Source organism: Pelobates fuscus, chromosome 4 (genome assembly GCF_036172605.1).
Source record: "Pelobates fuscus isolate aPelFus1 chromosome 4, aPelFus1.pri, whole genome shotgun sequence".
Classification (NCBI taxonomy): Eukaryota; Metazoa; Chordata; class Amphibia; order Anura; family Pelobatidae; genus Pelobates; species Pelobates fuscus.
In genome coordinates, this window is record NC_086320.1 from 262,728,746 (window position 1) to 262,756,131 (window position 27,386).

The 27,386-nt window shown below is 37.8% G+C and overlaps 1 protein-coding gene across 1 annotated transcript in view; it reads right to left on the minus strand.

The window, feature by feature from the left end:
* POU6F2 (POU class 6 homeobox 2) overlaps positions 1 to 27,386 on the minus strand; it is a 385,749-nt gene that overhangs the window by 111,736 nt on the left and 246,627 nt on the right. Inside the window, exon 5 of the mRNA XM_063450641.1 lies at positions 22,301 to 22,674. Coding sequence (XP_063306711.1) covers positions 22,301 to 22,674 — 374 coding nt within the window. The remainder of the gene's footprint in view (positions 1 to 22,300; positions 22,675 to 27,386) is intronic.

Consider the following 27,386-nt stretch of genomic DNA (forward strand, 5'->3'; position numbering starts at 1 on the left):
ATTACTTTTCACTGCATGACTTGGGATGGGTAAGGGGTAAGGATCATTTAGCCAACTAGTTGCCAGTGAATCATTACAAATATTCACCGAAATCCGAAATGAAAAAAACTAAACAGGAGACTAATCCTTAAATCCTTGTTGGTTCTTATGGGATTCCACACCTGGTGTGTGTGACAAAGGGAAACTTTTACTCCCTCTGGTTAATGAGAAATGCCAGGAACTTCCAATTTTTTTTTTAAAGCACTTGCAGGTAATTTGTCATTGGATTTGTCTAAATGTTGCACTCAAACTTCATTTATGCTACGGAAATCAGAAGTGCCCATTTACGGTTGGAAGTCAATCCATGAGGTACTGCAAAAAAACAGCGTGCCTGGGGGCAGAGCCTAACCTTGAGCTGAAGCGGACGCCATCTCGCATCGCTCCGATCGCAAAGCTGAAAAAACTGCGGTTTTTCGGGGGACTCACCCCACAAATGCTCGCATAAACACTGGCACACTCAACGGAGCACATCAAGAGACACCACATGCCGTTTTTACACACCGCTAAAGCAAAACGACAAAAACGGAGGCCTGGGGCCCTACAGATCACCCACAAGCCTAGACCTATCTGCATTAATCGACTGCCTGGAGCCCCTGGAGGACTCAGACAGTGAGGCTTACCTGCCCACCCCCCTCCATAACCGGACACCAATCATGGGGCGCCGGACACAGAGGAAGAACCAGGAAAGACCCTCTGGGACCAGAGATATAGGGTCCATGCTCCAGCAGCAGCCACTGACCAAAATGGCGGCGACGGCGGGACCCAAGAATGTGACTGACTGCTCAGAAGGGACACAACCTGCCCCGACCTCTGAACAGGTATTTCACCCTGCAGGGGACACGGAGGGATCGGCCCCAGTCACACAACGTGACTTTCGTAACCCGATCGCGCAGATACAAGGCATACTAGCAGCCGATGTGGCAGGGATAAAAGCGGATCTACGAGCTGTAACAGACAGGGTAGCAACATCTGAGGGCGACATCACTGACCTCAAGAGGGGCCTGTTGACCCTATCGGACACTGTCTTCACCCTACAAGCGACGCAACAAGCCCTAGCACTCCACTACACAGCCCTAGACGACAGGTCACGGCGCAATCACCTGAAAATAAGGGGCATACACGACCCGATCACACCCGAAGAGCTCCCTCACTATATACGGAGGATGGTGACCACAGTGCTTCCACCAAACCAAGCAAAGAAGTTTTCCCTAGATGGGATATACCAACTGCCAATCTCGGGCAAAGCTCAGGCGCCAGTGACAAGAGACGTCATAGTCCGCTGCTCTACAGCACAAGATAAACAATCCCTGCTTACAGCACTACGGGGCAAGTCACCTCTAACATTTGAAGGCTCCTCACTCTCCTTCTACAAAGATCTTACCAGGGCTACTCTGCAATGGAGAAGATCCTTGAATCCTGTAACCAATCGGCTCCGATCGGCTGGAATGGAATATCACTGGAGATCACCCAGGTTCCTGGTAGTGTTGCACGAGGGGACTATACACAAAATATCTACACCGAAGCTCCACAATTTTTACTTAAACTGGGACTGACTGACCCGAATACAGACCCTGCACAACGAACCAACCCGCAGGCACGAAACCCAAAGAGAACTGTCCCCTCCACTTCTGGGAAGATCCCGACCTCCTCACCTGGGACTTGAATACAGAGAATATGGACAGCTGTGAAGCTGTAGTCCGAACTCTTTGTGTGTAGTTTAACTGTGCTTACTAATTTTCATATTCTGTTTCATTATCCATATTTTAGACTGTTGTATGGCTAGACATAATACATGGATCTGATCTAGCTCAGCGAGTTAAATGGAGCCCATCCACCCGTTGATAGAAGCTCCGGCTTCTAGTAGACAGGGCACTCACCCATTTAGTACGGGGATTGCACTAACACCCACAATCCCCCCCCACTGCCCCTTGTGAGTTACCACTCACCTGACCCTTAGTCACAATAAAATGTACATTAGCTATGCCGCTGTTTGGTTGTCACACTCTTGACCAGTTTGTCATCTCAAGACTTAAGTTGTCACCTGTAATATATCTTATATGCCCCATGTCCTCTCTTTGTTTCTGTACCCAACCATGCGCTGACATAACAAAAAAGAAAATATCAATAAAAATTGATTGTCAAAAAAACAACAACAAAAAAACAGCGTGCCTAACTTTTAACCAATGTTCTGATCAACACTTTTTGTACCCCATATAATTCAAATTCTATATTAATGAGTATGCCTTAAATTTAAAATACTTTAATTTAAGTATCGGCTTTGTTTACGAAAATGAAAATTGCAGAGAGTTCACAATGTAATTGCAAATTTTAGACCAGATTGGTTAAATTTAAACACAATCTAAAATTTGGCTATTATCCTAGCACTGCTATATTAGCTAAAACTTTCTGTTCTCTTATCAATTCTCTGTAGTTGCTGGTTTAGAGAATTTACTGAATTAGTCTTACGTAACATGCAGAGAGCCATGATACCTTGTCTCAGTATTCTACAGCTGAATTTTGAATGCGTCTATCTTAGCTATATTAAGCTGTAGACCTTGTCATAATTTAATATCTATATCGAACCATACAGTATAGGCTCTGGGTAAGTGACAGACCCACAATGTTGTTCAGACACATGTTGAATTATTTATCTAGAGGGTAGTAGATAGGAAGGTTAGAGGTTCTAGTTCAAACACATAGAATACAACCCACTTGTCTACAGTTATTTGAATAATTGATTGTAGAGCTGTGAGCGATTCATCTCTAAAAATGTTTTCCAGAAAAGTTCCATTAACAATATACAGATATGATAAAGTATGTGGTGATAGAAAACATTTTATTTCTACATAAAATTAGATTAACACCTTATTCTACTATCCTCGCCATATCCTTTACAGATAATACTGTAAATATTTCACATATGAATTCAGCACTTGACTGACATTCATGACCATTTAATCAATAACAACTGGTATTTTATATTGTAAATTCAATATTTAAAGGTTCAAGGGATTCAAAACCTTATTAAAGCAATAAGGCCCAATCGTTCTATTTTCAGAATGTCTAATTACTTTTTTCAACTTCTTGTTCAAGAATGATTTATTTGAGAATAGAGATCTATACGAACGTTAGTACTGGCCATGCAGAATTTATGACATTGAGCATGCATAAAATGGATTTCTCAACATGACTTTATTAGAAATTCTCAAAGCATAGTAGATTTAAGAATCATATTTTTGGAATGTTTATAGTATTCAAAACCTTATAACAAATAGTCCAATAGTGATTGCTCTTTTGGAGTCTGGGAAAATGTCCAGCGGAAATATAAAGGTCTTTAGAACAATGCATATATTTCTATTCTAATATTTGTGATCCATGTCTCTGAAATACATATATATATATATATATATATATATATATATATATATATATATATGTTGTGGTAGGCTTATATAATATACAGTTGTGCTCAAAAGTTTGCATATCCTTGTATTTAAGGATAGCGATCATATGAAGCCATTTATTACCACATAGTTGTTTGGCTCCTTTTTAAATCACAATGATAACAGAAATCACCCAAATGGCCCTGATCAAAAGTTTACATACCCTTGAATGTCTGGCCTTGTTACAGACACACAAGGTGGCACACACGGTTAAAATGGCAATTAAAGTTTAATTTCACAAGGAGCACAATACGATGATACTTGAACAAATATGAGCTGCATACTCGAGTTGCCTGAAAGAAGCCTTTTATGGTTACAACCATAAGCGCTATGTTTCAGAGGGGTCAACAAGGCCTATACTGAAAATAATACCATACCCACTGTGAAGCATGGTGGTGGCTCACTGATGATTTTTTGGGGGAGTTGTGGGGGTATTGAGCTCTAAAGGCAGGGGGAATCTTGTGAAAATTGATGGTAAGATGAATGCAGCATGTTATGAGAAAACACTGGCAGACAATTTGCATTCTTCTGCACGAAGGCTGTGCATGGGATGCTCTTGGACTTTCCAGCATGACAATGACCCTAAGCACAAGGCTAAGTTGATCCTGAAGTGGTTACAGCAGTAAGGGGTGAAGATTCTGGAGTGGCCATAACAGTCTCCTGACCTTAATATAACCAAGCCACTATGAGGAGTTCTCAAACATGTGGTTCACGACCAAAGACTTTGCATGACCTGGAAGCATTTTGCCAAGACGAAGGGGCAGCTATATTACCTGCAAGAATTATGGGCCTCATAGACAACTATTACAAAAAACTGCACACTGTCATTGATGCTAGAGGGGGCAATACACAGTATTAAAAACTAAGGATATGAAGACTTTTGAACAGGGGTCGTTTTTTCTTTGTTTCCATGTTTTGTTTTATGAATGTGCCATTCTGTTATAACTACAGTTGAATATGAATCCCATAAGAAATTTTGCCTGCTCACTCGTGTTTTCTTTAAAAATATGGATTTGTAATTCAAGTTTTATTGGGGAAGCTGCTCTTACTTTTTGGCAAGCTCTGCTAACCATTTGCCAGTTTAACTTTAATCCTTATTAATTTATTTATGTATGCTTGCTAATCATAATTCTAGCTAACCTTAAAGGGTTAATCTAACCCTGCTCCTATATTTGCCTAATTTTCTTTAAACATTTACCTGAAATCCAGTCCCAGATGAGGGTTTTCCATGTCCTGTCCGATCTCTGGCTGCGTTACTCCTTTTCTCTTTGTGGTCCAATTAAATGTTTCTCATTGAGAAGCATTTGATTGGACCATAGGTGAGGGATGGAGGAGATTTATTTCTTTAAAAAACCTAAACTTAATAATTAGATTGGAAAGATGCAGAGGGAGCACAGAGGGAGGGAAGAGCAAGGTTTGCCACACTGGTGTGCTGCCTGCATGGGAGAAGTTTATTGCATCTGTCATTATATCTGACACTGATGACATGAGTAAATAGAGTTCCGGGCTGTCTAAGTCATGTGTGCCCGTGGTGTAACTATGAAAAAAAAATCAACATTAAAATCAATAATCAATTTACTTACATCAATCATCTTGGGTTTATTTTTGCACAAGGGATGGAACTCCGAATCCTAAAATAAACAAAATGGTTTGCCATTTTGTCTGTTCTTTTTTCTTCCTGATTTGTCCTTATAGCGTTTTAGTGTTCAGGATATCAGACAAAGCATTGATCTCCCACAATTCTGACAAATTGAAATTTTTTTTAAACCTGAATGCACAAGTTTAGAATATATACACTAGCACTCAAACCCACCAAGAGAGTATGGTTCCTATATACTTAGTATACAGTGTTACTCATATTGTTCCAATGAACAAGAATAACTCATGGTATAAAGAAACATAGACTGAACGACAGAAAGCACAGGATAACATGCATCAGACTGACACTGTACTTGTGTTTCTTCATTTCGGTGTCATTAAAATCTCATGAGGCATATTTAGAGCAGTTTCATGTTCTGTATTTAATTGATGCATAAAGAACAATTATGACACATGCAAATTTAAACACAGTTCACGATGTTTTAGATCAGTGATCTCTCTAGTTGTTAACCTAATGAGTTCTAAACATTGCAGTTCAAAGGCTAAGCCAGGCTTTTATTTTGTTTTGTTTTTTTGTATACAATACCACAATGGGTTTCAGTCACATGTATCTGCCCATATAGTATATTTTATTGATTTTTCTGAGTAAATTTTGCATAGTTTCCAAATAAAGTTACAATGAAACAACAATTTTGTGTTTACTTTTCTGTTAAGGAATACCTAAAATAAAATAAAATTCAATTATTTAAATTTGCACTTTTTTTTTTAAATGTATTAGTCTTTTGCACAAAATGTGTAGACATTATCTCTTATCATACCGTAGAAAATGTATTATAAAAGAACAAATAATGATAAGAAATTAATAATAATATACCACAGGGGTAAAACAGATATAAATATAATATGGTAAATATCCTACTGATTGCTAAAATCATCTGCAGTTTTTCATAATTCATATTCCCAAAATGATATAAAAATATAAACATTATGACTGTGTGTGGCAAATACACAAACCAGGTTATTGCAATGTTTTTTTTTTTTGCTGTCTCCAAATGTTACTTTATGTGTGACCATAGCAATTCTAAATGCCAGCTCCTTAACTCATATTTAAAGTAGAGTCTTTGGCCAAAATGACATGTGTTGTTTTTAAAGGAATGCTTATAGCCAGGTCTAGATGGCCCTGGTGCCATCCAACTGTAAGATTCCAAACCATGTTAGCACGATTTTACAACTTATCTGGACTTCGCCTTGAGCTTGCGCAGGTTAAAGGCAGGTTCCAGGCACCCAGACCACTTCTGCCCATTGGAGTGGTCTGGGTGCCAACTCCCACTACTCTTAACCCTGCAACTGTAAATATTGCAGTTTTTTATAAACTGCAATAATTACCTTGCAGGGTTAACTCCTCCTCTAGTGGCTGTCTACTAGACAGCCACTAGAGGGTACTTCCTGCAACAGAGAACCTGTGCTAGAGCGTCGCTGGACGTCCTCACGCTGTGTGAGGACCTCCAGCGTCGCTCAATTCCCCATAGGAAAGCATTGAAAAGCATTTTCAATGCTTTCCTATGGGGAGCTCTAATGCGCAATAGGTCTCCCCGGCCGGTGGGCGGGATCAGTCTCACCCAACGGCCAACGTAATACAGAGGAGTAGCGGCGGCAGAGGAAGAAGCAGCGACGTGGGACATGTCACTGCCTCTGGTAAGTGACTGAAGGGGTTTTTACCCCTTCAGCGACCGGGGTTTTGGAGGAGACCTGCAGTGCCAGGAAAACGGATTGTTTTCCTGGCACTGGAGTTTCCCTTTAAACCAGATTGCTCTACCCAGCAAGCTAATGCAGGACTGGGCTCAATGACTGCAAGCCCTTAGCTGATGTTCTCGTCTAATAAGTGCACTCATGCTATGCCACAATAAGTGAAACATGACTTCTCTTGCTAAAATAGTTATATTTTAGCAAGAGAAGGCACTGGGACTTATCTACCACCATAACCACTACAGTTAGTATACAATACCTCTTACCTTACTTTTTGGTCTAGAATTATATTTCAGCCTGGGAAGGAATTAATTTGTCCTCCAGGGCTTCATTCTGCCCTACTGTATCACCTCAAAATAGCAGCACAGTCTTCTACACAAAGTAAACATTTTGATAGAGAATTTTCACTGCTGCAACATTCTAACAGTTAAAAAAGGGGAGATGGGGGTACGGTTCCAAATTTTAGTGTTGTTTAGGGATTATTTGGTGGCTGCTATAACATCATGCAAATCCCTGTATAGAATAATTTATCCAGGGGTAAAGTCCTGGGGAATAAAGTGTGGGAACTCACCCAAGATCCCCCCCCCCCCCCCCAATAAATAAATAATATACACTCATATGCATATATAAATGCGAGCACACACACACTGACAGGTGCACATACACACTCAGACACACACATACACACACATACACAGATACACACACATACACACACACTCACAAACACTCAGAGACACACACACTCACAGTAACACACACATACACAGACACACACACACACACACACACTCACAGACACACACACACACACACATACACACACAGACAAACACACATATATACTAACCAAACTCTTTTATTAATACCAGTGCCATGTTACTTACAGCTATGCAAACACATGCTGTATGTGAAAAATCATATTTCTGTTTCAAAGATAGTAATTCACACTGTGAGTTTCTTTACCTCTACTTGTCCAGTGTATGTCATATTTGATCACTGAATCACTATTTGTAGGGAAGTACAATAGGTTAGTGTATGAGTTAACTGTGTGTGGGAAAGTAGAGGTAATTCATGTGTCATAAGTCAGCACAATGCCCAATACATTACTTCTTATAACTATAAATCATAGTTTAGGACACCTTCCAAAAATGTCCCATTTGCATCGATATAAATCTGAATTACATGCCAACATTTTCTTCACCATTTCCCCTGGGTATAGCCTTGCAAAGATTAAATGACCTCAACTCATTATGGATCCTGGCCTGACAGGAGAAGTTGAACAAGAAAGATATAATTTGTATATTTACTAGTTGAAAAAAGTACATCTGTATTTATCTGTCCTTTTATTATTATTTTAAATCTGTCTTATCCGATAAAATTATTTTTACCCTGATTTTATATATGATTTAATACACCTACAGTTGGAAATGTACTGTCTTTATCTGTACAGATTTATAAATAAAAATAAGATATCAATATATGCCACCCACCTCATGCAAAAGTAAAGATTAACAGAAAAAAAATCTGTTTTCTTGTAGGCATGCAATTTGATGCATATTTATTATCTATTACTTTTTACTTTTTTTGTTCAATTTATTTATTTTTCCTAATGATTAACTACAAATTATATTTTCATTGCAATATGGATTCACAACCATCTAATTTTATGGCTTAGACAGCAGCATCCACGCTTGATTAATCCTTAATTACATAAGTACCTGCACATTAGGAATAGTAAAATTGTTTCAATTACTATTAGCATGTAATTATTTCCATTGCATAACCTTTAATTTTAGGATTAAGCAAGTGATGCTACTTAACATGGATAGAATTTTTCAAGCGCCTAAACTAATTTTGTTATTCTATTACAAGAGAAGACTTAAGCTTATGCTAGTGTATTTCATTACATATCATAAAAATATTCCCTTATCCCCTTGTCTTTGTTTCACCACGACAGAGGGTGTTGGAAAGATAGAGCCTCAACCCAACAGGTCAGACAGTAGAGGAAAGGATAAGGGCTGATCCCCTACCTGTTATTTAGTTCCCTCCATACACTTCCCACCACAACATATGGAAGAGATAGGGGCCCGTTGTTGGACTCTTACCCAGTATTTAGTTTATTCTACTTTATATGTCGGATGGATGAATAGTGGAGTTATTTACAGGACATGCCTAGTTAATTTGGGGTCCGGAGGACCCTACATCATTTTTTTTTTACGTTTGTTTTAAATCTCCCTTATTTCTGGTCAATAAGTTGAGGATAGGGAAATACTAAGCTCTCAAATAAATCTCGTGGACACATGTGTGTTACAAGCTCTGGAAGCTGCGAGCAGTGCTAATGTGCTTTAATAGATAGGAGATATTGAGTGAGAGTGACAGAGCCTCTTGGCTCTCTCTCTGGTTAAATGCTGATGAGCCACAGTCCTCTCATATGTTTTCAGAATGATCCATTATCCATACAAAACAGGTAAACGTTTATCACAATTATGAACTGAACAAAAAATAAATTTCCGCCCATTCCTATTTTTTTTTCCTGTTTTACTGATTTTAACCACCCAAATAGAAGATATACAGACAGTCGTAGAGTTAAGCTAGACCATACATTCTATGTATATGCAAAATACCTTGAAAACTAACTTTAGCAGTGCTGTGACCAAGAACGGGCTCTAGTCAGCCAATCTGTCGATCAAGTGAATTATTGAGCAAATATGCTTCTATAAGTGACATCACACTTAATGATGGAAGTGACATCCCAATTAAACATACTCGGTTCTTGCTGAACAGAATTAATTTTATTATATTTTACTAAAGATTCATACAGAACAAGTTTTCTTCACGTTGCCCACATGTAGTGTGTATAATGATGTTTTGTAGATAAGCAAGAAATAAACATTCGGTAAAAATGTAATGTTTGTTGCCATCACCCAGGTATGTTATGTAAGGAAAATACTATCCTACAACAACGAGAGGCTTCCATTCCTTCTGTATAATACCAAAAAAATGGCTAAACAAAAGACAACATTATTTATTCAGTTGTATTTACAGTTGTCATTTGTAAAAAAAAAAAAAAAAACTATATATATCATTTTTTCTATAGCATAGGAAGTTTTCATAGCATTAAAAAGTTGATGGATTGGTCCAATTATGCTTGATAACTCATAATTCACATTTAAAAAAGAACTGTGGAAGAAGATTGCGATTTTCCTGAATGGGCAATTTGTTTTATAAAGTCAAGAAATTACAGCTAAGGATGAGAGAAAATAAATCATGAAAAAAATGGTTTACTATTGATCTTCTGCTAGATGTATCTGCCAGGATACTCTCTCTTAGTTTTATGTACTTCGACTCATTTTTTGTTCAACCCTTTCAGTGCCTGTTAAACAGCTGGAGCCATTAGGAGACTATGCAATGAATAATCTGCAGCCCCCAGACATAATAAGCTATGGTAAGTGTATAACTGAATTGTATTATTTAAACATAGGTTTATTAAACTATTTTCAAGAAATCGCCATTGTAAAAAAAAAAATGTTCACCTGTAATAAGAAACAATATTTTGTATAATTTCATTATCGGCCTACTATTAGTTTGCTTTTTAATTTGTCTTGTAAAAGGTTTCAAACTACTTTTTACTTGTGCCATTGCAGAGTGAACTTATACCATTTGCATATCACAATGTTCCCGCCAAAAAGGGCAGTCCAGATCTGAAATGCCGCAAAATCCAAATCAGGAACTGCACTCATCCATACAGAGAAACTCGGGTGAAACCGAACCAGAGACCAGTGCCAAGTCCCTAGGTACAGCTTGCAAAAAATAAGAAGGTTCAGGCCCCCCAAGATGTCAAATAGGCAAATTTATTGGAACCCAAATGTCCAGCAGCTACGTTTCGAACAGAATGGTATTTTTTAAGCTATTTTCTAGTGCCTGAACCTTCTTTTCTTTAGCAAACCAGATCTAAAATGTCGGCAAGTTCCTTCTGCACAAGAAAAGATATGTACAATGAGTTGTGCTCGAAAGCTAGAAACTGTATCCAAGATGTTACTAATATGGCTTTCTGGTTGACTTCCAAGTGTCGCAATGCGTAAGAGTAACCATAGCGTAAGTGACAAGTTAGATTTCCAAACAACAAAACATTTTTGCTAATTTCTGCCCTAACATCGCCTCACGTTAAAAAGGTCTAGGATTCCTGAGACACCAGTGTAACAAGACAGAGATACATTTTTTATTAGATGTTACGCTAAAATCGAGAAAGTGACAGTTCCTCTTTAAAGATGCAATTATGCACATAAAACAAAAGCATTTAGCAACTTGTACATATGGTAAATGCCTAAAGTGCTTAATGTTTATAGACTAAATTGGTATATTATGGAAATGCCAATTTTGGCAGGTCTGAGATCAGGAGACTGAGGGTGTGGGCAGGAGTGGATGTGCTTTGTGGGAATATTCCCATGGTGCAATTATGTCAAAAAGGACATGTCAACTTGGTATACATGCGCACTAGGATGATAGAATGTCAACTTGGGCAGTCCATACTCTAGATAACGCTTCCATATGGGTTTAAAATGCCCTGAAATTCATTAGATCTGTAGCAAGAGTGAATTTAAACAAGCTCTCATGCTACATTTTTGTGCACATAGCTGGGCTATTGGCTGATCAGGAGTACCGAGGGCAAATTGTGTATCATAAATCTATCTTTCTTCCTAATGTGTTCAAATTAACCTCAGCTTAAATTGAAATCTAATCAGCTGTGATGTTAATTGAATAGTTTAAGAGGTGTGTACCGATCAGATTTTTATGAACTATATATATTTAATATTTCCTGCAAATAGTCTCTTTTGAATTTAGGAATTTCACAAGTCTATTGACTAAAATCCATTGAGTTCAACCTTTAAACAAATCTTTTTTTATGCTTCTTGACTCCATAATGGCCATTACATTTCTCCTTGGATCAACAACCTGTCCCCATGCATATAAATTATATCCATGAATACTCTATTAAAAAAATGTTATTAAAAAAATATCTTTGGAATATGATAAAACAAGCTGTTTAGGCAGAATATTCCACATATTGTTCTTAACATGTAGAACCCTTCCATCTGCCGTAGGTGAAGTTCACACTTAAATGAATAAGGTCCTAAATTCATAAATGAAGTTGATTGCAGCTCATATTGACTTCAAAATGGAATCTGGAGTTATTTATAGGTTTGGCTGTACTTTATAGAAACTAACCATTTACTTTATAGGAACCTGTGGGCTCCTCGATTTAAAAAAGCTGGCAAGAGCAGAGAAATCTTAGTATACTGCTTTTTTTTATAGGGAATAAACAGTGCACTCAGTATTATAGAGATGCAATGCAAGGATTTTGAATCAATAAACCTTTAAAAGGCATAATAATGGCATATTTGATGATTTATATATAAAAAATCACAATACAAAAACATATTATTTATGATCAATTCTCATGAAATGAATATGACTCAATCATTCAACATATCCTTACTACCAACTTACCCAGATTCTCAAAAGCTATGTTATTACAGCAGAATATGGTATGGGTATGTGGGGAATATTCTGACTAAATGATTTGTGGATATTGTCCTTAGTGACTCATCTTTCCTGAATTCTATATAATTGCATTTTATTTGCTGTTGGAACAGTAAAACCATAAAATATCGAAACATGGGGAAAGAAAAAGCTACCATATTCTATTTTGAACTCGACTATAAAAATAGTCTATTCTTTTTTGTTCTATTTTATTTTGAACATAGTCCTGGTCTCTTTAAGACTGATGAAAAAAAAAATTATTGTAACTGTCTGCTTGCTTGCTACTTGATGTGATGTCTAACAATCATGTGACCCGATGATCACAAAAGACTGACCTGGTTCAATTTTATGAGTTAGATCCTAGTCTTGGATCTCATCATAGATGTCTGACTTGCTATAATTGTTTGGTTTATGGAATTGTTGCTAACAATTCCTAATTTCCATTTCTCCATTCCAAGTTTACTATCCAAAGTTAAAGTTGTGTAAAATAACCAGATCATTATAAAAGCTGTAAAACTTGAAACAAGTGTTTAAGTAGTAATAATACATAATATCACTGGTTCTTGACTGGATAGTCTACGGAAACATTCACCTTATGTTTTAATTGCATTGCATAGATAAAAATATTTTCCTTGAATATGTCTGTTGATGCACTATTGGTGTGCAGAACCCTTCCACACATAGATAAAATGCTATAATTAAGAGCATCTCATTTTAGTCTGTAGGGACTAATCTTATCCCATAACACCCTGTCCGTCAGGTGATCATGGGATAAGCAGTTTACCCGCAGCAGTTCCTATCATCATAAAGGATAATTGGAACTTCTTTCTAAATTGAAAGCAGTCATGCCACAGCTGCTGTCTCTTTATGCATATTACGTGTCACAATTTAGTGACCCGTGTTACTGGGAAAGTTGCAAATATGCAGGGAGGAGAAACAGCCTCAGCAGAGTGCATACATTATATTTACAAAAGGGACAGAATTGATTCCAAGCTACCCAGAGTTCTCAGGCAGCCTGATTGGCATCCTTCATGTGCTGCCTAATAGTGGTGGTACTTTTTTACAAATTGCTGTTTAATAAACATCTCTCACAAATGTAAGTGGGCATGGAGTACTCTTAGCACAATGCATTTTTCAAGTACTAATGGTGCATAGACTGAACCTTAAAGTATTTAAATATACATTACATATAATATTTGTTCAATTCTTCTTTGATATTTTTTTTATTTATAAGTCTTTTTCCTTATTTTATTTTGTAATTTTTTAACTGGATCTGCAACACGGGGACTACTAGAAAGAAGTAGTACTTTAATGTACCCAGCACGTGTAGTACTATTAGTCCTAGGCCACTGGAAACATGCCAAAAGAAAGGGTGGAATAAGCTTCCTGATGAGCTGCCCAAAGCTGGCTTGTGTTACGGATCAACCAGAAAACAGCTCCCTTTCCTCCGCCTGTGCTGATGTAACTCACTGGAGTGGCAAATTACATCAGACCTACAGCTGTAACCCCGACATTATGATTAATTTGATCAGTAATTTCTCCTGTTTTTCATTTTAATCGGTGCGACTGTTCTGCTGTGACAGGTCTTTCAGATCTAATTAAGATAAATTTCAGAGTAAAAGACTTGGCAGAATTTTCGAGTCAAATCCAAGCTTGGAGTGTGAAGACCGGAGGCATTAATCAATCAAATTCAGGAAAGAAAAAAAACCTAGACTTTAACTCTGCAATCAACCCATTTAATACCTAAGCAAATTTCACATTCTCCTGATCTCTTCAGTCATTCTCTCAAAACATTCTGGCAATAGAAGGAAAGAAAGTCTCTTATTATATGTGTACAATCACAGCTGTGGGAATGTGCAGTTGGAACAAATAGCCAAAAGCTTTTATGGCAATTCTAATAGACATTAGATTTCAGTGCTAGAAAGAAAAAGCATATTTTCTGATCGATTTGTACAGAAAGTGAACACAATATTTTTAAGGAGCTGTTCTACCTGCTGGTGCTGAAAATGAGACTGATATGGTCTGTAAAAATCACAGGATTAAGACAATTACAAGCCAATGTTTATCCAGACTTCTTTAAAAAGAAAGATTTAAATTACAGTATAGAAACTTTACTGAGTCATCTCATTAATTTATTTTAGATGTGCATTGTATGGTATATTCTTCTGATTTGATAAGTTTTGAGGGCTTCAAGCCTGCTGTAGTGGTTATGATACCCTGGTGCCATTCCCCGCTAATGAGGCAAAATATTTTCAACAGTTCGCCCTCTTACCTATGTGTCCTCTCCTCTATAGCAGGCTCAATTACATCTGGCATCTGCAGAGCAGCAGAAGCCGAATGCCAAACCTGCCTCTCATTCATTGGCTTAGAGCATCAGATGAATGGTCTCAGCCAATGAATGCATGTCTGTGCATGGAATATGCTCAAAATTGAGATTAGCCAGCCTGAAAATCGTTTTCAGACTGGCTAATGCAGGACTAATGGCTGCGCCAGGGGTGGGGGACTCATTCTATGTCTCTGTATGTGCAAGCATTTAATACAGTCTCCAAGCACCATGACTACTTGAAATCACTGCGAAGTGGTCATGGTGCTTGAAGTAACCATCAAAATGTAAAGGATTCAAGGTCAACTGTAATTTTTAATGTGTTAATAGTTTGTGGTATAGGGTGTTTAGCTGTGCTTTGTACCTTAGGTAACTTGTAATTGACTAACATCCCGTTGTTAACATATCTCCCTTCTTGAGTCTGGCAGGTTTTAACAAAGTAAGAACCAATTAATCACATTGTAGCTTTCAGCTCAGTGATGAGAAATTAAATGAAGGGTCTGTTTGAACTAGTGGATTTGGCATCTTGTCAGCCATTGTTTTGGTATGAGTGAAGATTAGAACATTGATAATATGGATCTAATGCACACTTTGGGGTTTCAACATAGGACCAGGGAATTGAAAATCCCCTGATATTTTATTAAATAAATGTCATACTAGCATCATTACCATTATCATTCACACAGTGCTGGGTTATGGAAGGAAGGGACAGGTTCATTGCTCATTCACAGTATACTGATCATTCTCTAAATGTTATAAAAGTATTTCATGGTCCCATCATTTTTTTTTTTTTTTAGCCCTCACCATCTGGCAATGGGTAAGAGCAGGGGCTAGACATCATTACTTTAAAATCCCCCACCTGATGCCCATGGGTGGGGCATTTTAAGCAACTGGGCAGTGATGGTTGCCCAGTCATTCCATTTAAACATTTAGTAGATGTACCCACCTCCCTTATAGTAATATAGGGGTCTTAATGACCACATAGACTTTTTAATTTATTTATTTACTTTTTAAAAGTAGGGGCTGGCTAGCAAGCAGTGGGTAGCCCCCGCACTATTAATTCTCACAGATATGCTGGCTGCTAGTGCTGCTAAAGAACAAATAACTCAGATTTTTTAAATCTGTGCTTGGATTCGCAGAAACTGAGGCCGGGTCTAAATTTCAGCATTTGGTCCAGCTGAAATCCAGACCTAATTCAGGCTCATTTGGACCCTGAATTGCAAATTTCAGACATTGTTAAATAGTATGAATAATGTCTGGATTTTGCAGTCCGATTGGCTCCATACACAGCTGGATGGTTTTGCCCCCTTCGATACAGATGCATTCGGACTTTAGTATATAACCCTGTAGGACTGCAGCAGAGAGATTGAAGTAGTCACAGTGCCTAGAGTGTGCCTTTTACATCTGAAAGTGGAACACAAAATAGGTTACATTATTTAGGATGCCGAATCTTTATTTTTGTTTTTTTAAAGTTCAGGTCAGGGACTGGACTCATGTCAATGCTAATGAAGTTCATAAAGGCCTTGCAGAAGAGAGCTACAGGGGATGTCACATACATTATCAGATATTTCCTCTATATCTTATATTGTTTAAGAGTTAGGTGCACAGAGATGTAGGCTAGTTCCCCATTTCTTTTTTATTATATTGCTCTTTTTCTTAACTCTTGTGAAAGAGATGACACACCCACTGGTGTTTCAAAAATAGGGCAGAGGAAAAAGAACTGTGATCTAGATCTGGGCTAGTGGACACACAAATCTCTGCTTCTTCTTGATATGTCATCAAAATTATATTTTTCTTAAATATACAATAGAGAGTATAAATACGTTTCAAATAAAGATGGGGACCACAAGTAGACATCATTTAGGTATTTTATGCTCTGGACACTGAAATGTAATATAGACACTAGGGAAGTGCTACAATTGATTGCTAATGTTATGGTTTGTGTCCTGCATCACTGTTTAAATATCTCCCTTTTAATTCAGATAGATTTTAAAATCACTGAAAAGCTAAAATACTTCACACAAAGTGGTTTGATCTGAGAAATATTGATGAATCAATCAATATAAGAACTAAATATGAGCAAACTGCTCAGTTCTAAATGTTACTAGTTAAACATACATTAACATATTTTAATTAAAAATGTATTCATTTTTAAGTAAATGATATACAGTATCTCACAAAAGTGTGTACACCCCTCAAATTTTTGTAAATATTTTATTATATCTTTTCATGTGACAACACTGAAGAAATGACACTCTGCTACAATGTAAAGTAGTAAGTGTAAAGCCTGTATAACAGTGTACATTTGCTGCCCACTGAAATTAACTCAGCACACAGCCATTAATGTCTAAACCGTTGGTAACAAAAGTGAGTACACCCCTAAGTGGAAATGTCCAAATTGGGCCCAAAGTGTCAATATTTTGTGTGGCCACCATTATTTTCCAGCACTGCCTTAACCCTTATGGGCAAGGAGTTCACCAGAGCTTCACAGGTTGCCACTGGAGTCCTCTTCCACTCTTCCAGGATGACATCACGGAGTTGGTAGATGTTAGAGACCTTGCGCTCTCCCACCTTCTGTTTTAGGATGCCCCACAGATGCTCAATAGGGTTATATAGATCTGGAGACATGCTTGGCCAGTTTATCACCTTTATCTTCAGCTTCTTTAGCAAGGCAGTGGTCGTCTTGGAGGTGTGTTTGGGGTCGTTATCATGTTAGAATACTGCCCTGCGGCTCAGTCTCTGAAGGGAGGGATCATGCTCTGCTTCAGTATGTCACAGTACATGTTGGCATTCATGGTTCCCTCAATGAACTGTAGCTCCCCAGTGCCGGCAGCACTCATGCAGGTCCAGACCATGACACTCCCATCACCATGCTTGACTGTAGACTTGTCTTTGTACTCCTAACCTGGTTGCCGCCACACATGCTTGACACCATCTGAACCAAATAAGTTTATCTTGGTCTCATCACACCACAGGACATGGTTCCAGTAATCCATGTCCTTAGTCTGCTTGTCTTCAGCAAACTGTTTGTGGGCTTTCTTGTGCATCATCTTTAGAAGAGGCTTCCTTCTGGGATGACAGCCATGCAGACCAATTTGATGCAGTGAGCAGTGTATAGTCTGAGCACCGAGAGGCTGACCCTCCACCCCTTCAACCTCTGCAGCAATGCTGGCAGCACTCATACGTCTATTTCCCAAAGACAACCTCTGGATATGACGCTGAGCATGTGCACTCAACTTCTTTGGTCGACCATGGCGAGGCCTGTTCTGAGTGGAACCTGTCCTGCGAAACCGCTGTATGGTTTTACCCACCGTGCTGCAGCTCAGTTTCAGGGTCTTGGCAATCTTCTTATAGCCTAGGCCATCTTTATGTAGAGCAACAATTCTTCTCAAGTTCTTTGCCATGAGGTACCATGTTGAACTTCCAGTGACCAGTATGAGAGAGTGTGAGAGGGATAACACCAAATTTAACACACCTGCTCCCCATTCACACCTGAAACATTGTAATACTAACGACTCACATGACACTGGGGAGGGAAAATGGCTAATTGGGCCCAATTTGGCCATTTCCACTTAAGGGTGTACTCACTTTTGTTGCAAATGGTTTGGACATTAATGGTTGTGTGTTAGTTATTTTGAGAGGACAGCAAATTTACACTGTTATACAGGCTGTACAATTTCTACTTTACATTGTAGCAGAGTATCATTTCTTCAGTGTTGTCACATGAAAAGATATAATAAAATGTTTACAAAAATGTGAGGGGTGTACTCACATTGGTGAGATACTGTAAATCCTAAACCTCACTCTTCTTGTTAAACGGACAAGACCCCTAAAGTAATTCAGTTTGCTTTAGTTCTTTTTGTGTAAAGAGACTGTCCCTAATTTTTTTGTTTTACAAAAGGTGTAGATTTCTGTAGAACCACTCTGGCTGTCAATCAGAAAACCAGTCGTTTTACTTCCTGGTTGTTTAGCTCAGTGGATCTAAACTCAAGAGGCAGCAATTGTTTAGAGCACTTTCTCATTCATCTGCTTTGGGAAGTAACTTATAGGACAGCCACAGTAATTATGGGTTGGGTTAGACAAGAGATCTGCAGCTTTTGCAATCTGGTTTTAGATATACCCCCAATGAAAATATGCATAATTAAATGCAATGTATATCTACTAAACAGTAATTTTTTTTTTAGGGCAGCAGAGTTCTGTGTTTTTAATGTAATTTATAGTACTTAATTTTACAAATAAAAATATACATTTTGAAGTTATTTGTACTGTTGCAACGAGTGCAATACAAATAAGAATATTTCTTCTATGTTATTAATTAGGATCAGCTTTTTTATAATGATCACAGTCAGAAAAACAAATCAAATAATTATCTATGGAATTTTTTTAGATCCATAAACAGTTTATATAACAGATTGTGTCCAATTATATCAAATTAAATCAAGACCCTAATTTACGCACTAAGCTTTCCAGCATGCCATTGTCACCACTGAAAATCTACTCTAAAATTAGGGATACATCTATTTAGGATCTCAAATCAGATAAATAGACACACACTTCACTAGAAGACCAGAGCTAAAATAAGGTGCTGTCTTTGTAGTATTTGACATGTTTAGAAACATATAACTTTTATAGCAATATGCAATTTTACGTGGAAATATAAGACATAGTGGAGTTTATTCTCTAAACATTGAATTGAAAATTGAATAGAAAAATAAATCAGGCTAAAATAATCGAGCTCTCACTATAACGGAGTTATATTTTGATGTTCATTTTATTTATGTATTTATTTATTTCTATTTAATTTATATTCCTGATCTCAGTGATTGAACAAAAATCTGTAAGTTTCCCTACCCACCCACCCACCCACCCACCCAACCATCCAAGTCAAGCACAGGAAGTGATGCTACAGACATAAAATATTTAGGTCATGTTAAAGCAGTTTCCCTAATTGACAAGAGAGAACAGAGAAAATCGATAGATCAAGGTTAACTTTACTAGGATAGGTTTCTCTTAAACAAAGCATATTTCACTGAATTGAATTCAACTGTTATAACATTTCTACTTAATAAAAAATGTGACAAGTAATTTATGAATCACAATAGCCTGATAGGTACTTTGGTATTGTATATATTTGTTCATGATGTGGAACTTTAAATCTGCACCTAGACAAGTCACTTTCATTTAATTTCCTTTCCGAAGAAACAACAGTGTCTGTATCTTTCTCGAAAATAATTGTTGTTATCCTTCAGGTTTTTTGAAACAAACAACACCATCATTCTGAATTACTGTCTCTTCTTGACAATATTTGCATTGCTCTAAACTAATATCTTTCAGACAGATTCTGAATAATGTAGAAGGATAAAACCCACAGATAACAAAAAAAAGAAATCAAGAATTCGTAAATGAAATTTAAGCTGTCAGATTTTAAACGTGGATGTCATTCTCTTAATATTCCAGCAAACTATTACAAACAGTTGCAAGCGAAGCATGTTTTGGAAGCATTTGTAAAACTGTTTTTATTTCATTTCTTACCAATATAATAATACAGACAATTCAGTCTACCTTTTTTTTGTTTTTTGTTTTTGGCAATACATGGTCCCTAGCTACATTTGTTGTGTGCTTACTTTTGGAATAACTAGTAATGCTGCTAGATTTTCCCCCACATTGCAGTTTACGATTTTCAACACAACACACTATTGTATTGTATTCCTTACAAAGGCTTCCTGTATCCTATAGGAGTCAATTCTTCTCGGTCTCTACACTCTGCCCATGACCTTCTCATCTCTGCTGCAGGACTTCTTGCAGATGGCTTCCTTCATATGGAATAGCCTGACTACCACCATCAGACTCTCCCCTAGTCTTCAATCTTTTAAGAAATGCCTTAAAACCTCTCTCTCTTCAGGAAAGTTTATGGCATCCCACCTCTACCTCACATACCTGTCCCTTGCTCTCTCCTAAAGGGCAGCACTCTACTCTCTCTTCCAGCTCTGCTTCACTCCCACACTTTTTGTTTGCTGTCTCCTGTCCTATTTTGTTTTTTACCCCACCTCCTATAGACTGTAAGCTTGTTTGAGCAGGGTCCTCTTCAACCTATCGTTCCTGTAAGTTTTTTGTAATTGTCTTATTTATTGCTATATCTCCCCCTTTTATAATATTTTAAAGCACTACGGAATCTGTTGGTGCTGTATAAATGCCAATAATAATAATAAGAATATTGTTCTATGCTGCCAGAAGTATTTGTATAAAACATCCCCTACCTCAAAACACTATTCTAGGCACATTGTTAATATGTGACACATTTACTGTCCAATACATATATATATATGTATATATATATATATATATATATATTCACACAGGGCACATACAGAAAAGGTGTGTACATGTACCTAATAAGACACAATATGAGAGAGTTATCAAGTGGTGTCTTCTATTGGCTTCCTGTAAGATATAGGGTTCATTTTAAGATTCTGGCACTTGCAAACATATGTTGGAGATGCCTACAAGCAGAAGGCACTTTTAAACACATATGGTGTCACTGTGGTAAAATAAAATAATTATGGGATGAGACCTTCGAGTTTTTGGCCATTGCTTTGGATAATAAGATAAACAAAACTCCAAAAATGCTTTACTTCATTAAAATTGGACCTCTCTCTCCCATTTGGATGAATGACTAATGATTAATTTGTTACTTGCAACCAAATTAGTAATAGCCAGGCACTAGAAGGTCGAAAGTGTTATCCCTTGGACAATGGTACACAAACAATTTATATTCCAGATTAAAATATAAAAGTCTCTAAATTGGAATAATCAAAAGTCAACAGAAAATTCTATATAAGACAGATGTTAAGATATAGTATTAATAATAATAATAATAATAATGTAGTTGTTCTAGTGAGTATAGTCAGTCCCTGCAGGCTTTTTGTTATAAACACAGTCTTATCAAAGAAAAGGCTGTGTTTACATTACAGCCTAGGGACACCTCCAGTGGCTACCTCTTAGATGGCTACTATAGGTTGTTTCCTGGGCAGCATAGGTTGTTTCCTGAGACTGACATTCAGTGTCTCCACTGTCCTGATTGGACAGTCTGGCATTTGGCTTTTCCCCCAGCCCTCTTCCTTGGCAATCTCAGACAATCCAATTCTTTCCTATGGGAAAGCATTGTGATTGGCTGAGATAATCATGTCTGATGATGTCAGCCAAGGAGGCAGATCAGTGGCAGACCCAGCACCAACAGACTGAAATAAAGGTAACATTTTACTATATTTGGGGGGCCAAGGATGGATCAGAGGGACTAGATAGTGTTTTCAACACTATAGGGTCTGGAATACATGTTTGCGTCCCTGACCCTATAGTGTTCCTTTAACTTTCAAAAAGTATTCACCTTCCACGCTGTCTGGTATAAGTAAATTACATTTGACAAGACTTGAAAAATTTGTAAAGTATGGAAGCTGTATCTCCTTGATCGGACTATAGAGCAAATGAGGTTTTCAAGTTCCACAAAAGTTTTGTCAACTCATTCTCGTCTTTGACTAAAGTAATTAACAGATGCTGGTTATAACTATAACTAGTGATGATTAGTGTAAACATAATATTGAAAGCATACCTGCAGTGGGTTTGGTGGTGTTATTGGGGAAGGAAGGCCATGTCCTGGTGATTGATTGGGCTTCTGAGGAGAACTGGAGGGATGCTGGCTCGATGACAGTTGATTCTGGCTCTGAGTCTGTGTTTGGTTCTGCTGCTGTTGATGATGATGCTGGTTCTGCTGCTGTGACTGTTGTGGTGGAAGTGCCTGTGATGGCTGTTGTGATGACTGCTGATGTTGGGCTGTAGGATGCTGCTGTGTTTGTTGTTGCTGCTGCTGTTGCTGCTGCTGTCCTTGTTGTTGTTGTTGTTGTTGATGGTGGTGGTGATGGTGATGATGCTGTAGTTGCTGAAGATGCTGTAGTTGCTGAAGCTGTGTGTTTAGGGATGAGGTAGCTGCATTGAAAGTAGATAAATATGCCACAAGTGAATATTAGCAGTAAATAATGATTAATAAGCAATTAGCAATGCTAATTTAGAAACTTAGACTACAAAGTGTACTTAGTAAATTAAATCTCCAACATGATGAGTTTGAGATGTTTAATTCTTTTTTTTTACTTTGGCTATCAGTTTAACTTGACTATCAGTTTCTTACTTACCACAAGTCATCATTTAGCAGTGTTAAGATATATAGGTCTGTAACATGCTTTAGTAAATAAATAACATTTCCACTCTGCATGTCCGATTGCATTTGCCTTACAGATGTTATACTAACACACCTATATCTCTATTAATAGCTTCTTTAGGCCAGGGTAGATAATCAAGTGAGAGTTAAAGGAACACTTTTTTATCTGTCCCATTAATTTAAAAAAAGCATTATCAATACACAATACAATAATAATACTAATAACAACAATAATAATAATAAAAAAAAAGGGTACTAAAATTTGACTTCCTTGGATTTTCTGCAAAACTCCATACCATGACAGGCTGCACATAAGCTCTAATTATATCAGTACGTCACTAAGCCAGTCATGCTCAGAGAACTTTCTATAGAGCAGCTTATCCCAGATACTGTGTTTAACCCCTTAAGGACACATGACATGTGTGATATGTCATGATTCCCTTTTATTTCAGAAGTTTGGTCCTTAAGGGGTTAAAGGACACTCTAAACACCAAGTATAAACAAGTATAAAATGAAAATCCTATATTTATGGAGCCCTAAGCACACCTCCTCCAGCCGTGACTCAAACAGCCTCCGTAGGCAATCCTTGAAAATAATTCCAAGTTTAAAACTTTCCCTTTAGCACAGTGTGTTTAATTTGGAAGTTCTCATCTCCTGCTCTGTTATTGCCTATTCGAGCCTACAGCAACCTCTGACTGGTTGCAATTTATGAGGCCATAACTGCCTAGCTGGGCAGTAAACAGTCTTACTACTTACTGTGGAAAGGCACCAGGGCTGTTCCTTTAAAGGGACACTATAGTCACCAAAATAACTTTAGCTTAAAGGGACACTATAGTCACCAGACCACTTCAGCTCAATGAAGTGGTCTGGGTGACAGGTCCCTCAGGTTTTAACCCTTCAGATGCAAACATAGCAGTTTCAGAGAAACACTTTGAATGCACGTACGGCACTTGCCGCGCATGAGCTTTTGGCTCCAGTGACGTCGGACGGGGGAGCTGATGTCAGATGGGGAGGAGAGGTCACCAGCGCCAAGGGAGCCCGGCACTAGATTAAGGTAAGTGGCTGAAGGGGTTTTAACCCCTTCAGCGCCACGGGAGGGGGACCCTGAGGGTGGGGGCACTGCTTTGTTTTCCTGACACTATAGTGATCCTTTAATGCAGCAGTTATGGTGTATTAATATTATTATTATATTATTTATATATTGCCAGCAAATTCAGTAGCGCTGTACAGTGGGTGGACTAACGGACACGAAATTGTAACCAGACAAATGGACGCACAGGAACAAAGGGGTTGAGGGCCCTACTCAAAGAGCTTGGATGCTAGAGGGAATGGGGTATAGTGACACAAAAGGTATAAGTAGTAATGAAATAGGTTGCTAGAAAAGTATTCACCGAGAGCTTAAGTTATTTTTGACAGTTGCAGGAGAGGAGCTAACAGTTTAAATGATATGCTTTCCTGAAGAAGTGTGTTTTCAAAGATTTTTTTTATAGGTAGGTTGGAGCAGCATTATGTAGGGACTTGTAAGCGAGCACCAGAATCTTAAATTGAGGCTTATATCTAACTGGAAGCCAATGTAGGGACTGACAGAGGAGGGAAGCGTGGGAGGTGCAGGCGGACAGCAAAATGAGCCTCACCATGGCATTCATTATAGATTGCACTGGTGCAATTTGGGAACACGTAAGACCACTGAGAAGGGGATTGCAGTAGTCAAGGCGAGAAAGAACAACGGGATGGACCAGCACCTTAGTGGCTTCTGGTGTTAAATAGGGGCGGATGCGCGCTATGTTTTTGAGATGGAAGCGACAAGATTTGGCGATCGACTGGACATGAGGGGTGGAGGAGAGATTAGAGTCAAAGAGAACACCTCAACAGTGTCAACGGCAGCAGAAATATCAAGGAGAATTAGGATATAGTATTGGCTGCAAGATTTTTGAATACTTTGGTACAGCTGTTTCAATAAAGTGACACGCGCGGAATCCAGACTGAGTTGGATTCGAGGAAGTCTGTCAATCTTGCATACACAGCTGTCTCAAGGATCTTGGAGGCAAACGGCAGTAGCGATTTAGGGCGGTAGTTGGATGGGGAGTTGGGGTCAAGGTTGGGCTTTTTCAGAATTGGCGTTATGGTTGTATGATTGAAGGGTGAAGGAAATGTGCCGGACGAAAGGGAGAGATTGAACATTTCTGTGAGAGGAAGAGCAAGAGAGGGAGACAGGGTGCGGATGAGATATGAGGGAATAGGATTGAGGGAACAGATGGTGGGGCGGGAGGACCAGAGCAGAGCAGAAATCATGCCCCTGCAGTCTCAAAGCTCAATCATCTGCCATTTAGGAGTTAAACTTATTTTATGCAGCTCTAGTCACAACTCTATGCATGTGTCTTACACAACCTTTCCTGAGCACTTCCTGTAAAGAGTCATCTAATGCTTACCCCTTCTTTATTGCAAATTCTATTTACTTTAGAATTGATTATCTCCTGCTCCCTTAATAGCTTGCTGGATCCTGCGGGAGCCTCCTCTATATAATTAAAGTTCAATTTGTGGAGCAAGAGATAAAAACTTTTAAAGTAAGTTGTCATATTGTTTTCATGCATACTGTGTCAGTTACAGTTAGGGGAGGTGTAGCTAGGGCTGCATACACAGAGACAAAAGTAATTTAACTCCTAAATGTCAACTGAGCAGTGAAATTTCAGAGGCATGGTCTATACACAAAAAGAAAAAGCTTAATTAAGATAAAGTTGTTTTGTTGACTATAGTGTCCCTTTAAATAGAAATGATTGAGGCAGTTATTTAAAAAATATATGTATTATCTTTATTTAAAGACCACTCCACACCCATAAAGCACTTCAGCTTGCTTGCTTAAGTACTTTTTGGGTGAGGAATATTCACCTAAATGAAGTGTAAAAGGCACTTTATTATCAATTATTATTTTAATTAGCTAATGGAAGTGGCAGGCACGCACTACTTGAGCACGCCTGCCTCCCTTACTATACCTCTTTCTCAGACCTCCGATCAGACCAGCGATCTTTCTGAACACTGTGCAGTTTGTGCGCGTACACGGGGCATACCTTCAGAAGCTTCTCAATGAGACGCCTCTATAGAATAATTTCTCGTGAAGTGACTGTTAGTCACTTCCTGGGAAAAGGGGTAGGGATTGCAAAGGCTGCAGTTCATAAGATATAAGAAAAATCATGCATATATTCATTGGGTATATCTATTGAACAGTGATCACCCGCCCATAAGTTTGGATGGAGTGGTCCTTTAACAAATACAGCAGGGCTAGTTATGCATGTTTATTGTGGGAATCACCAGTTAAAATTATAAAATATACAGCTAGTTAATAAATATTCTATACATTAACAAAATGTATAGAAAAAAAACAGCTATGAGATTGCAAAGTTATACACATGGTGCAAACCAATACTTTATGTTTTTTTGTTTACTACAATATTGCTTTTTCATGACAATTGGTCCATATCTGTATATAATTTACAGAATGTACATTACAAAACATGTTTTTGGCTTGTTATGTTATTGTCAATGTATTGTAGGTACAACTTCAAGAACGTTAAACTTCGATCCAATTTATAAAATATCCAAGACAGCATTGAAACAAATTCAAATTATTTTGCAGATACTCATTCATCTGTAACTACAAGACTTACGTGTAAGTATGTCTAACCATCAATCTATTCAAAGTTATTTCTGACTCGGGATGAAACATTTTCAATACAGGTGACATATAGGCACCATTGGGAATTATTTTCCTTAGCCTGAAAATTGCACATGTCTATAAGGATGTATGATTTTTGTAAATGCACGTACACTATATCTTTATAGTTTATATGGCATTTCACTTTGATTTATAATACATACATATATATATATATATATATATATATATATACCTTTGAGTTATTTATTAATTGTATTATTTATATTATTATTTATATTATTTATTAAATGTATACATATATACTGTTCTATCATACTGATCAGTATATTTTTTCACCTGTGATAGGAACTTAGAACATCACGTTTACACACACAGTAATGTATCTTTATATAAAATAATGTTCTTTTTTACCTGTTTCTGTCTTTTACATAAAGACTACTAGAAAGTATCAAGCTGCCTACATTTTTTGCATTTTTTTTCCAAAAAACATTAAGGAACTGCACTCAATCCCATCAATCTGAACCAGGGTGCAACCAAACCAGGACCAAGCACCAGGTTCCAATGGCAATATCATGAAATGTAATAATGGTTGAGGCACTCCAAGGATCAGAAATGGCAAATTTATTGAAACCCAAAGTAATAGCTCTTCCACCTGGCCACACATTAAGTCACAACCACTTAAACAAGGGGCATGCATGTAAACCAGAGCTGAGCAAATGGTAAAGCATTTGATAGGACATTCATATAGCTACACCAAGCTTCATGAGCTTTTCCAATGTATAAATCTCTACAACATTAAAAAATTCAGGT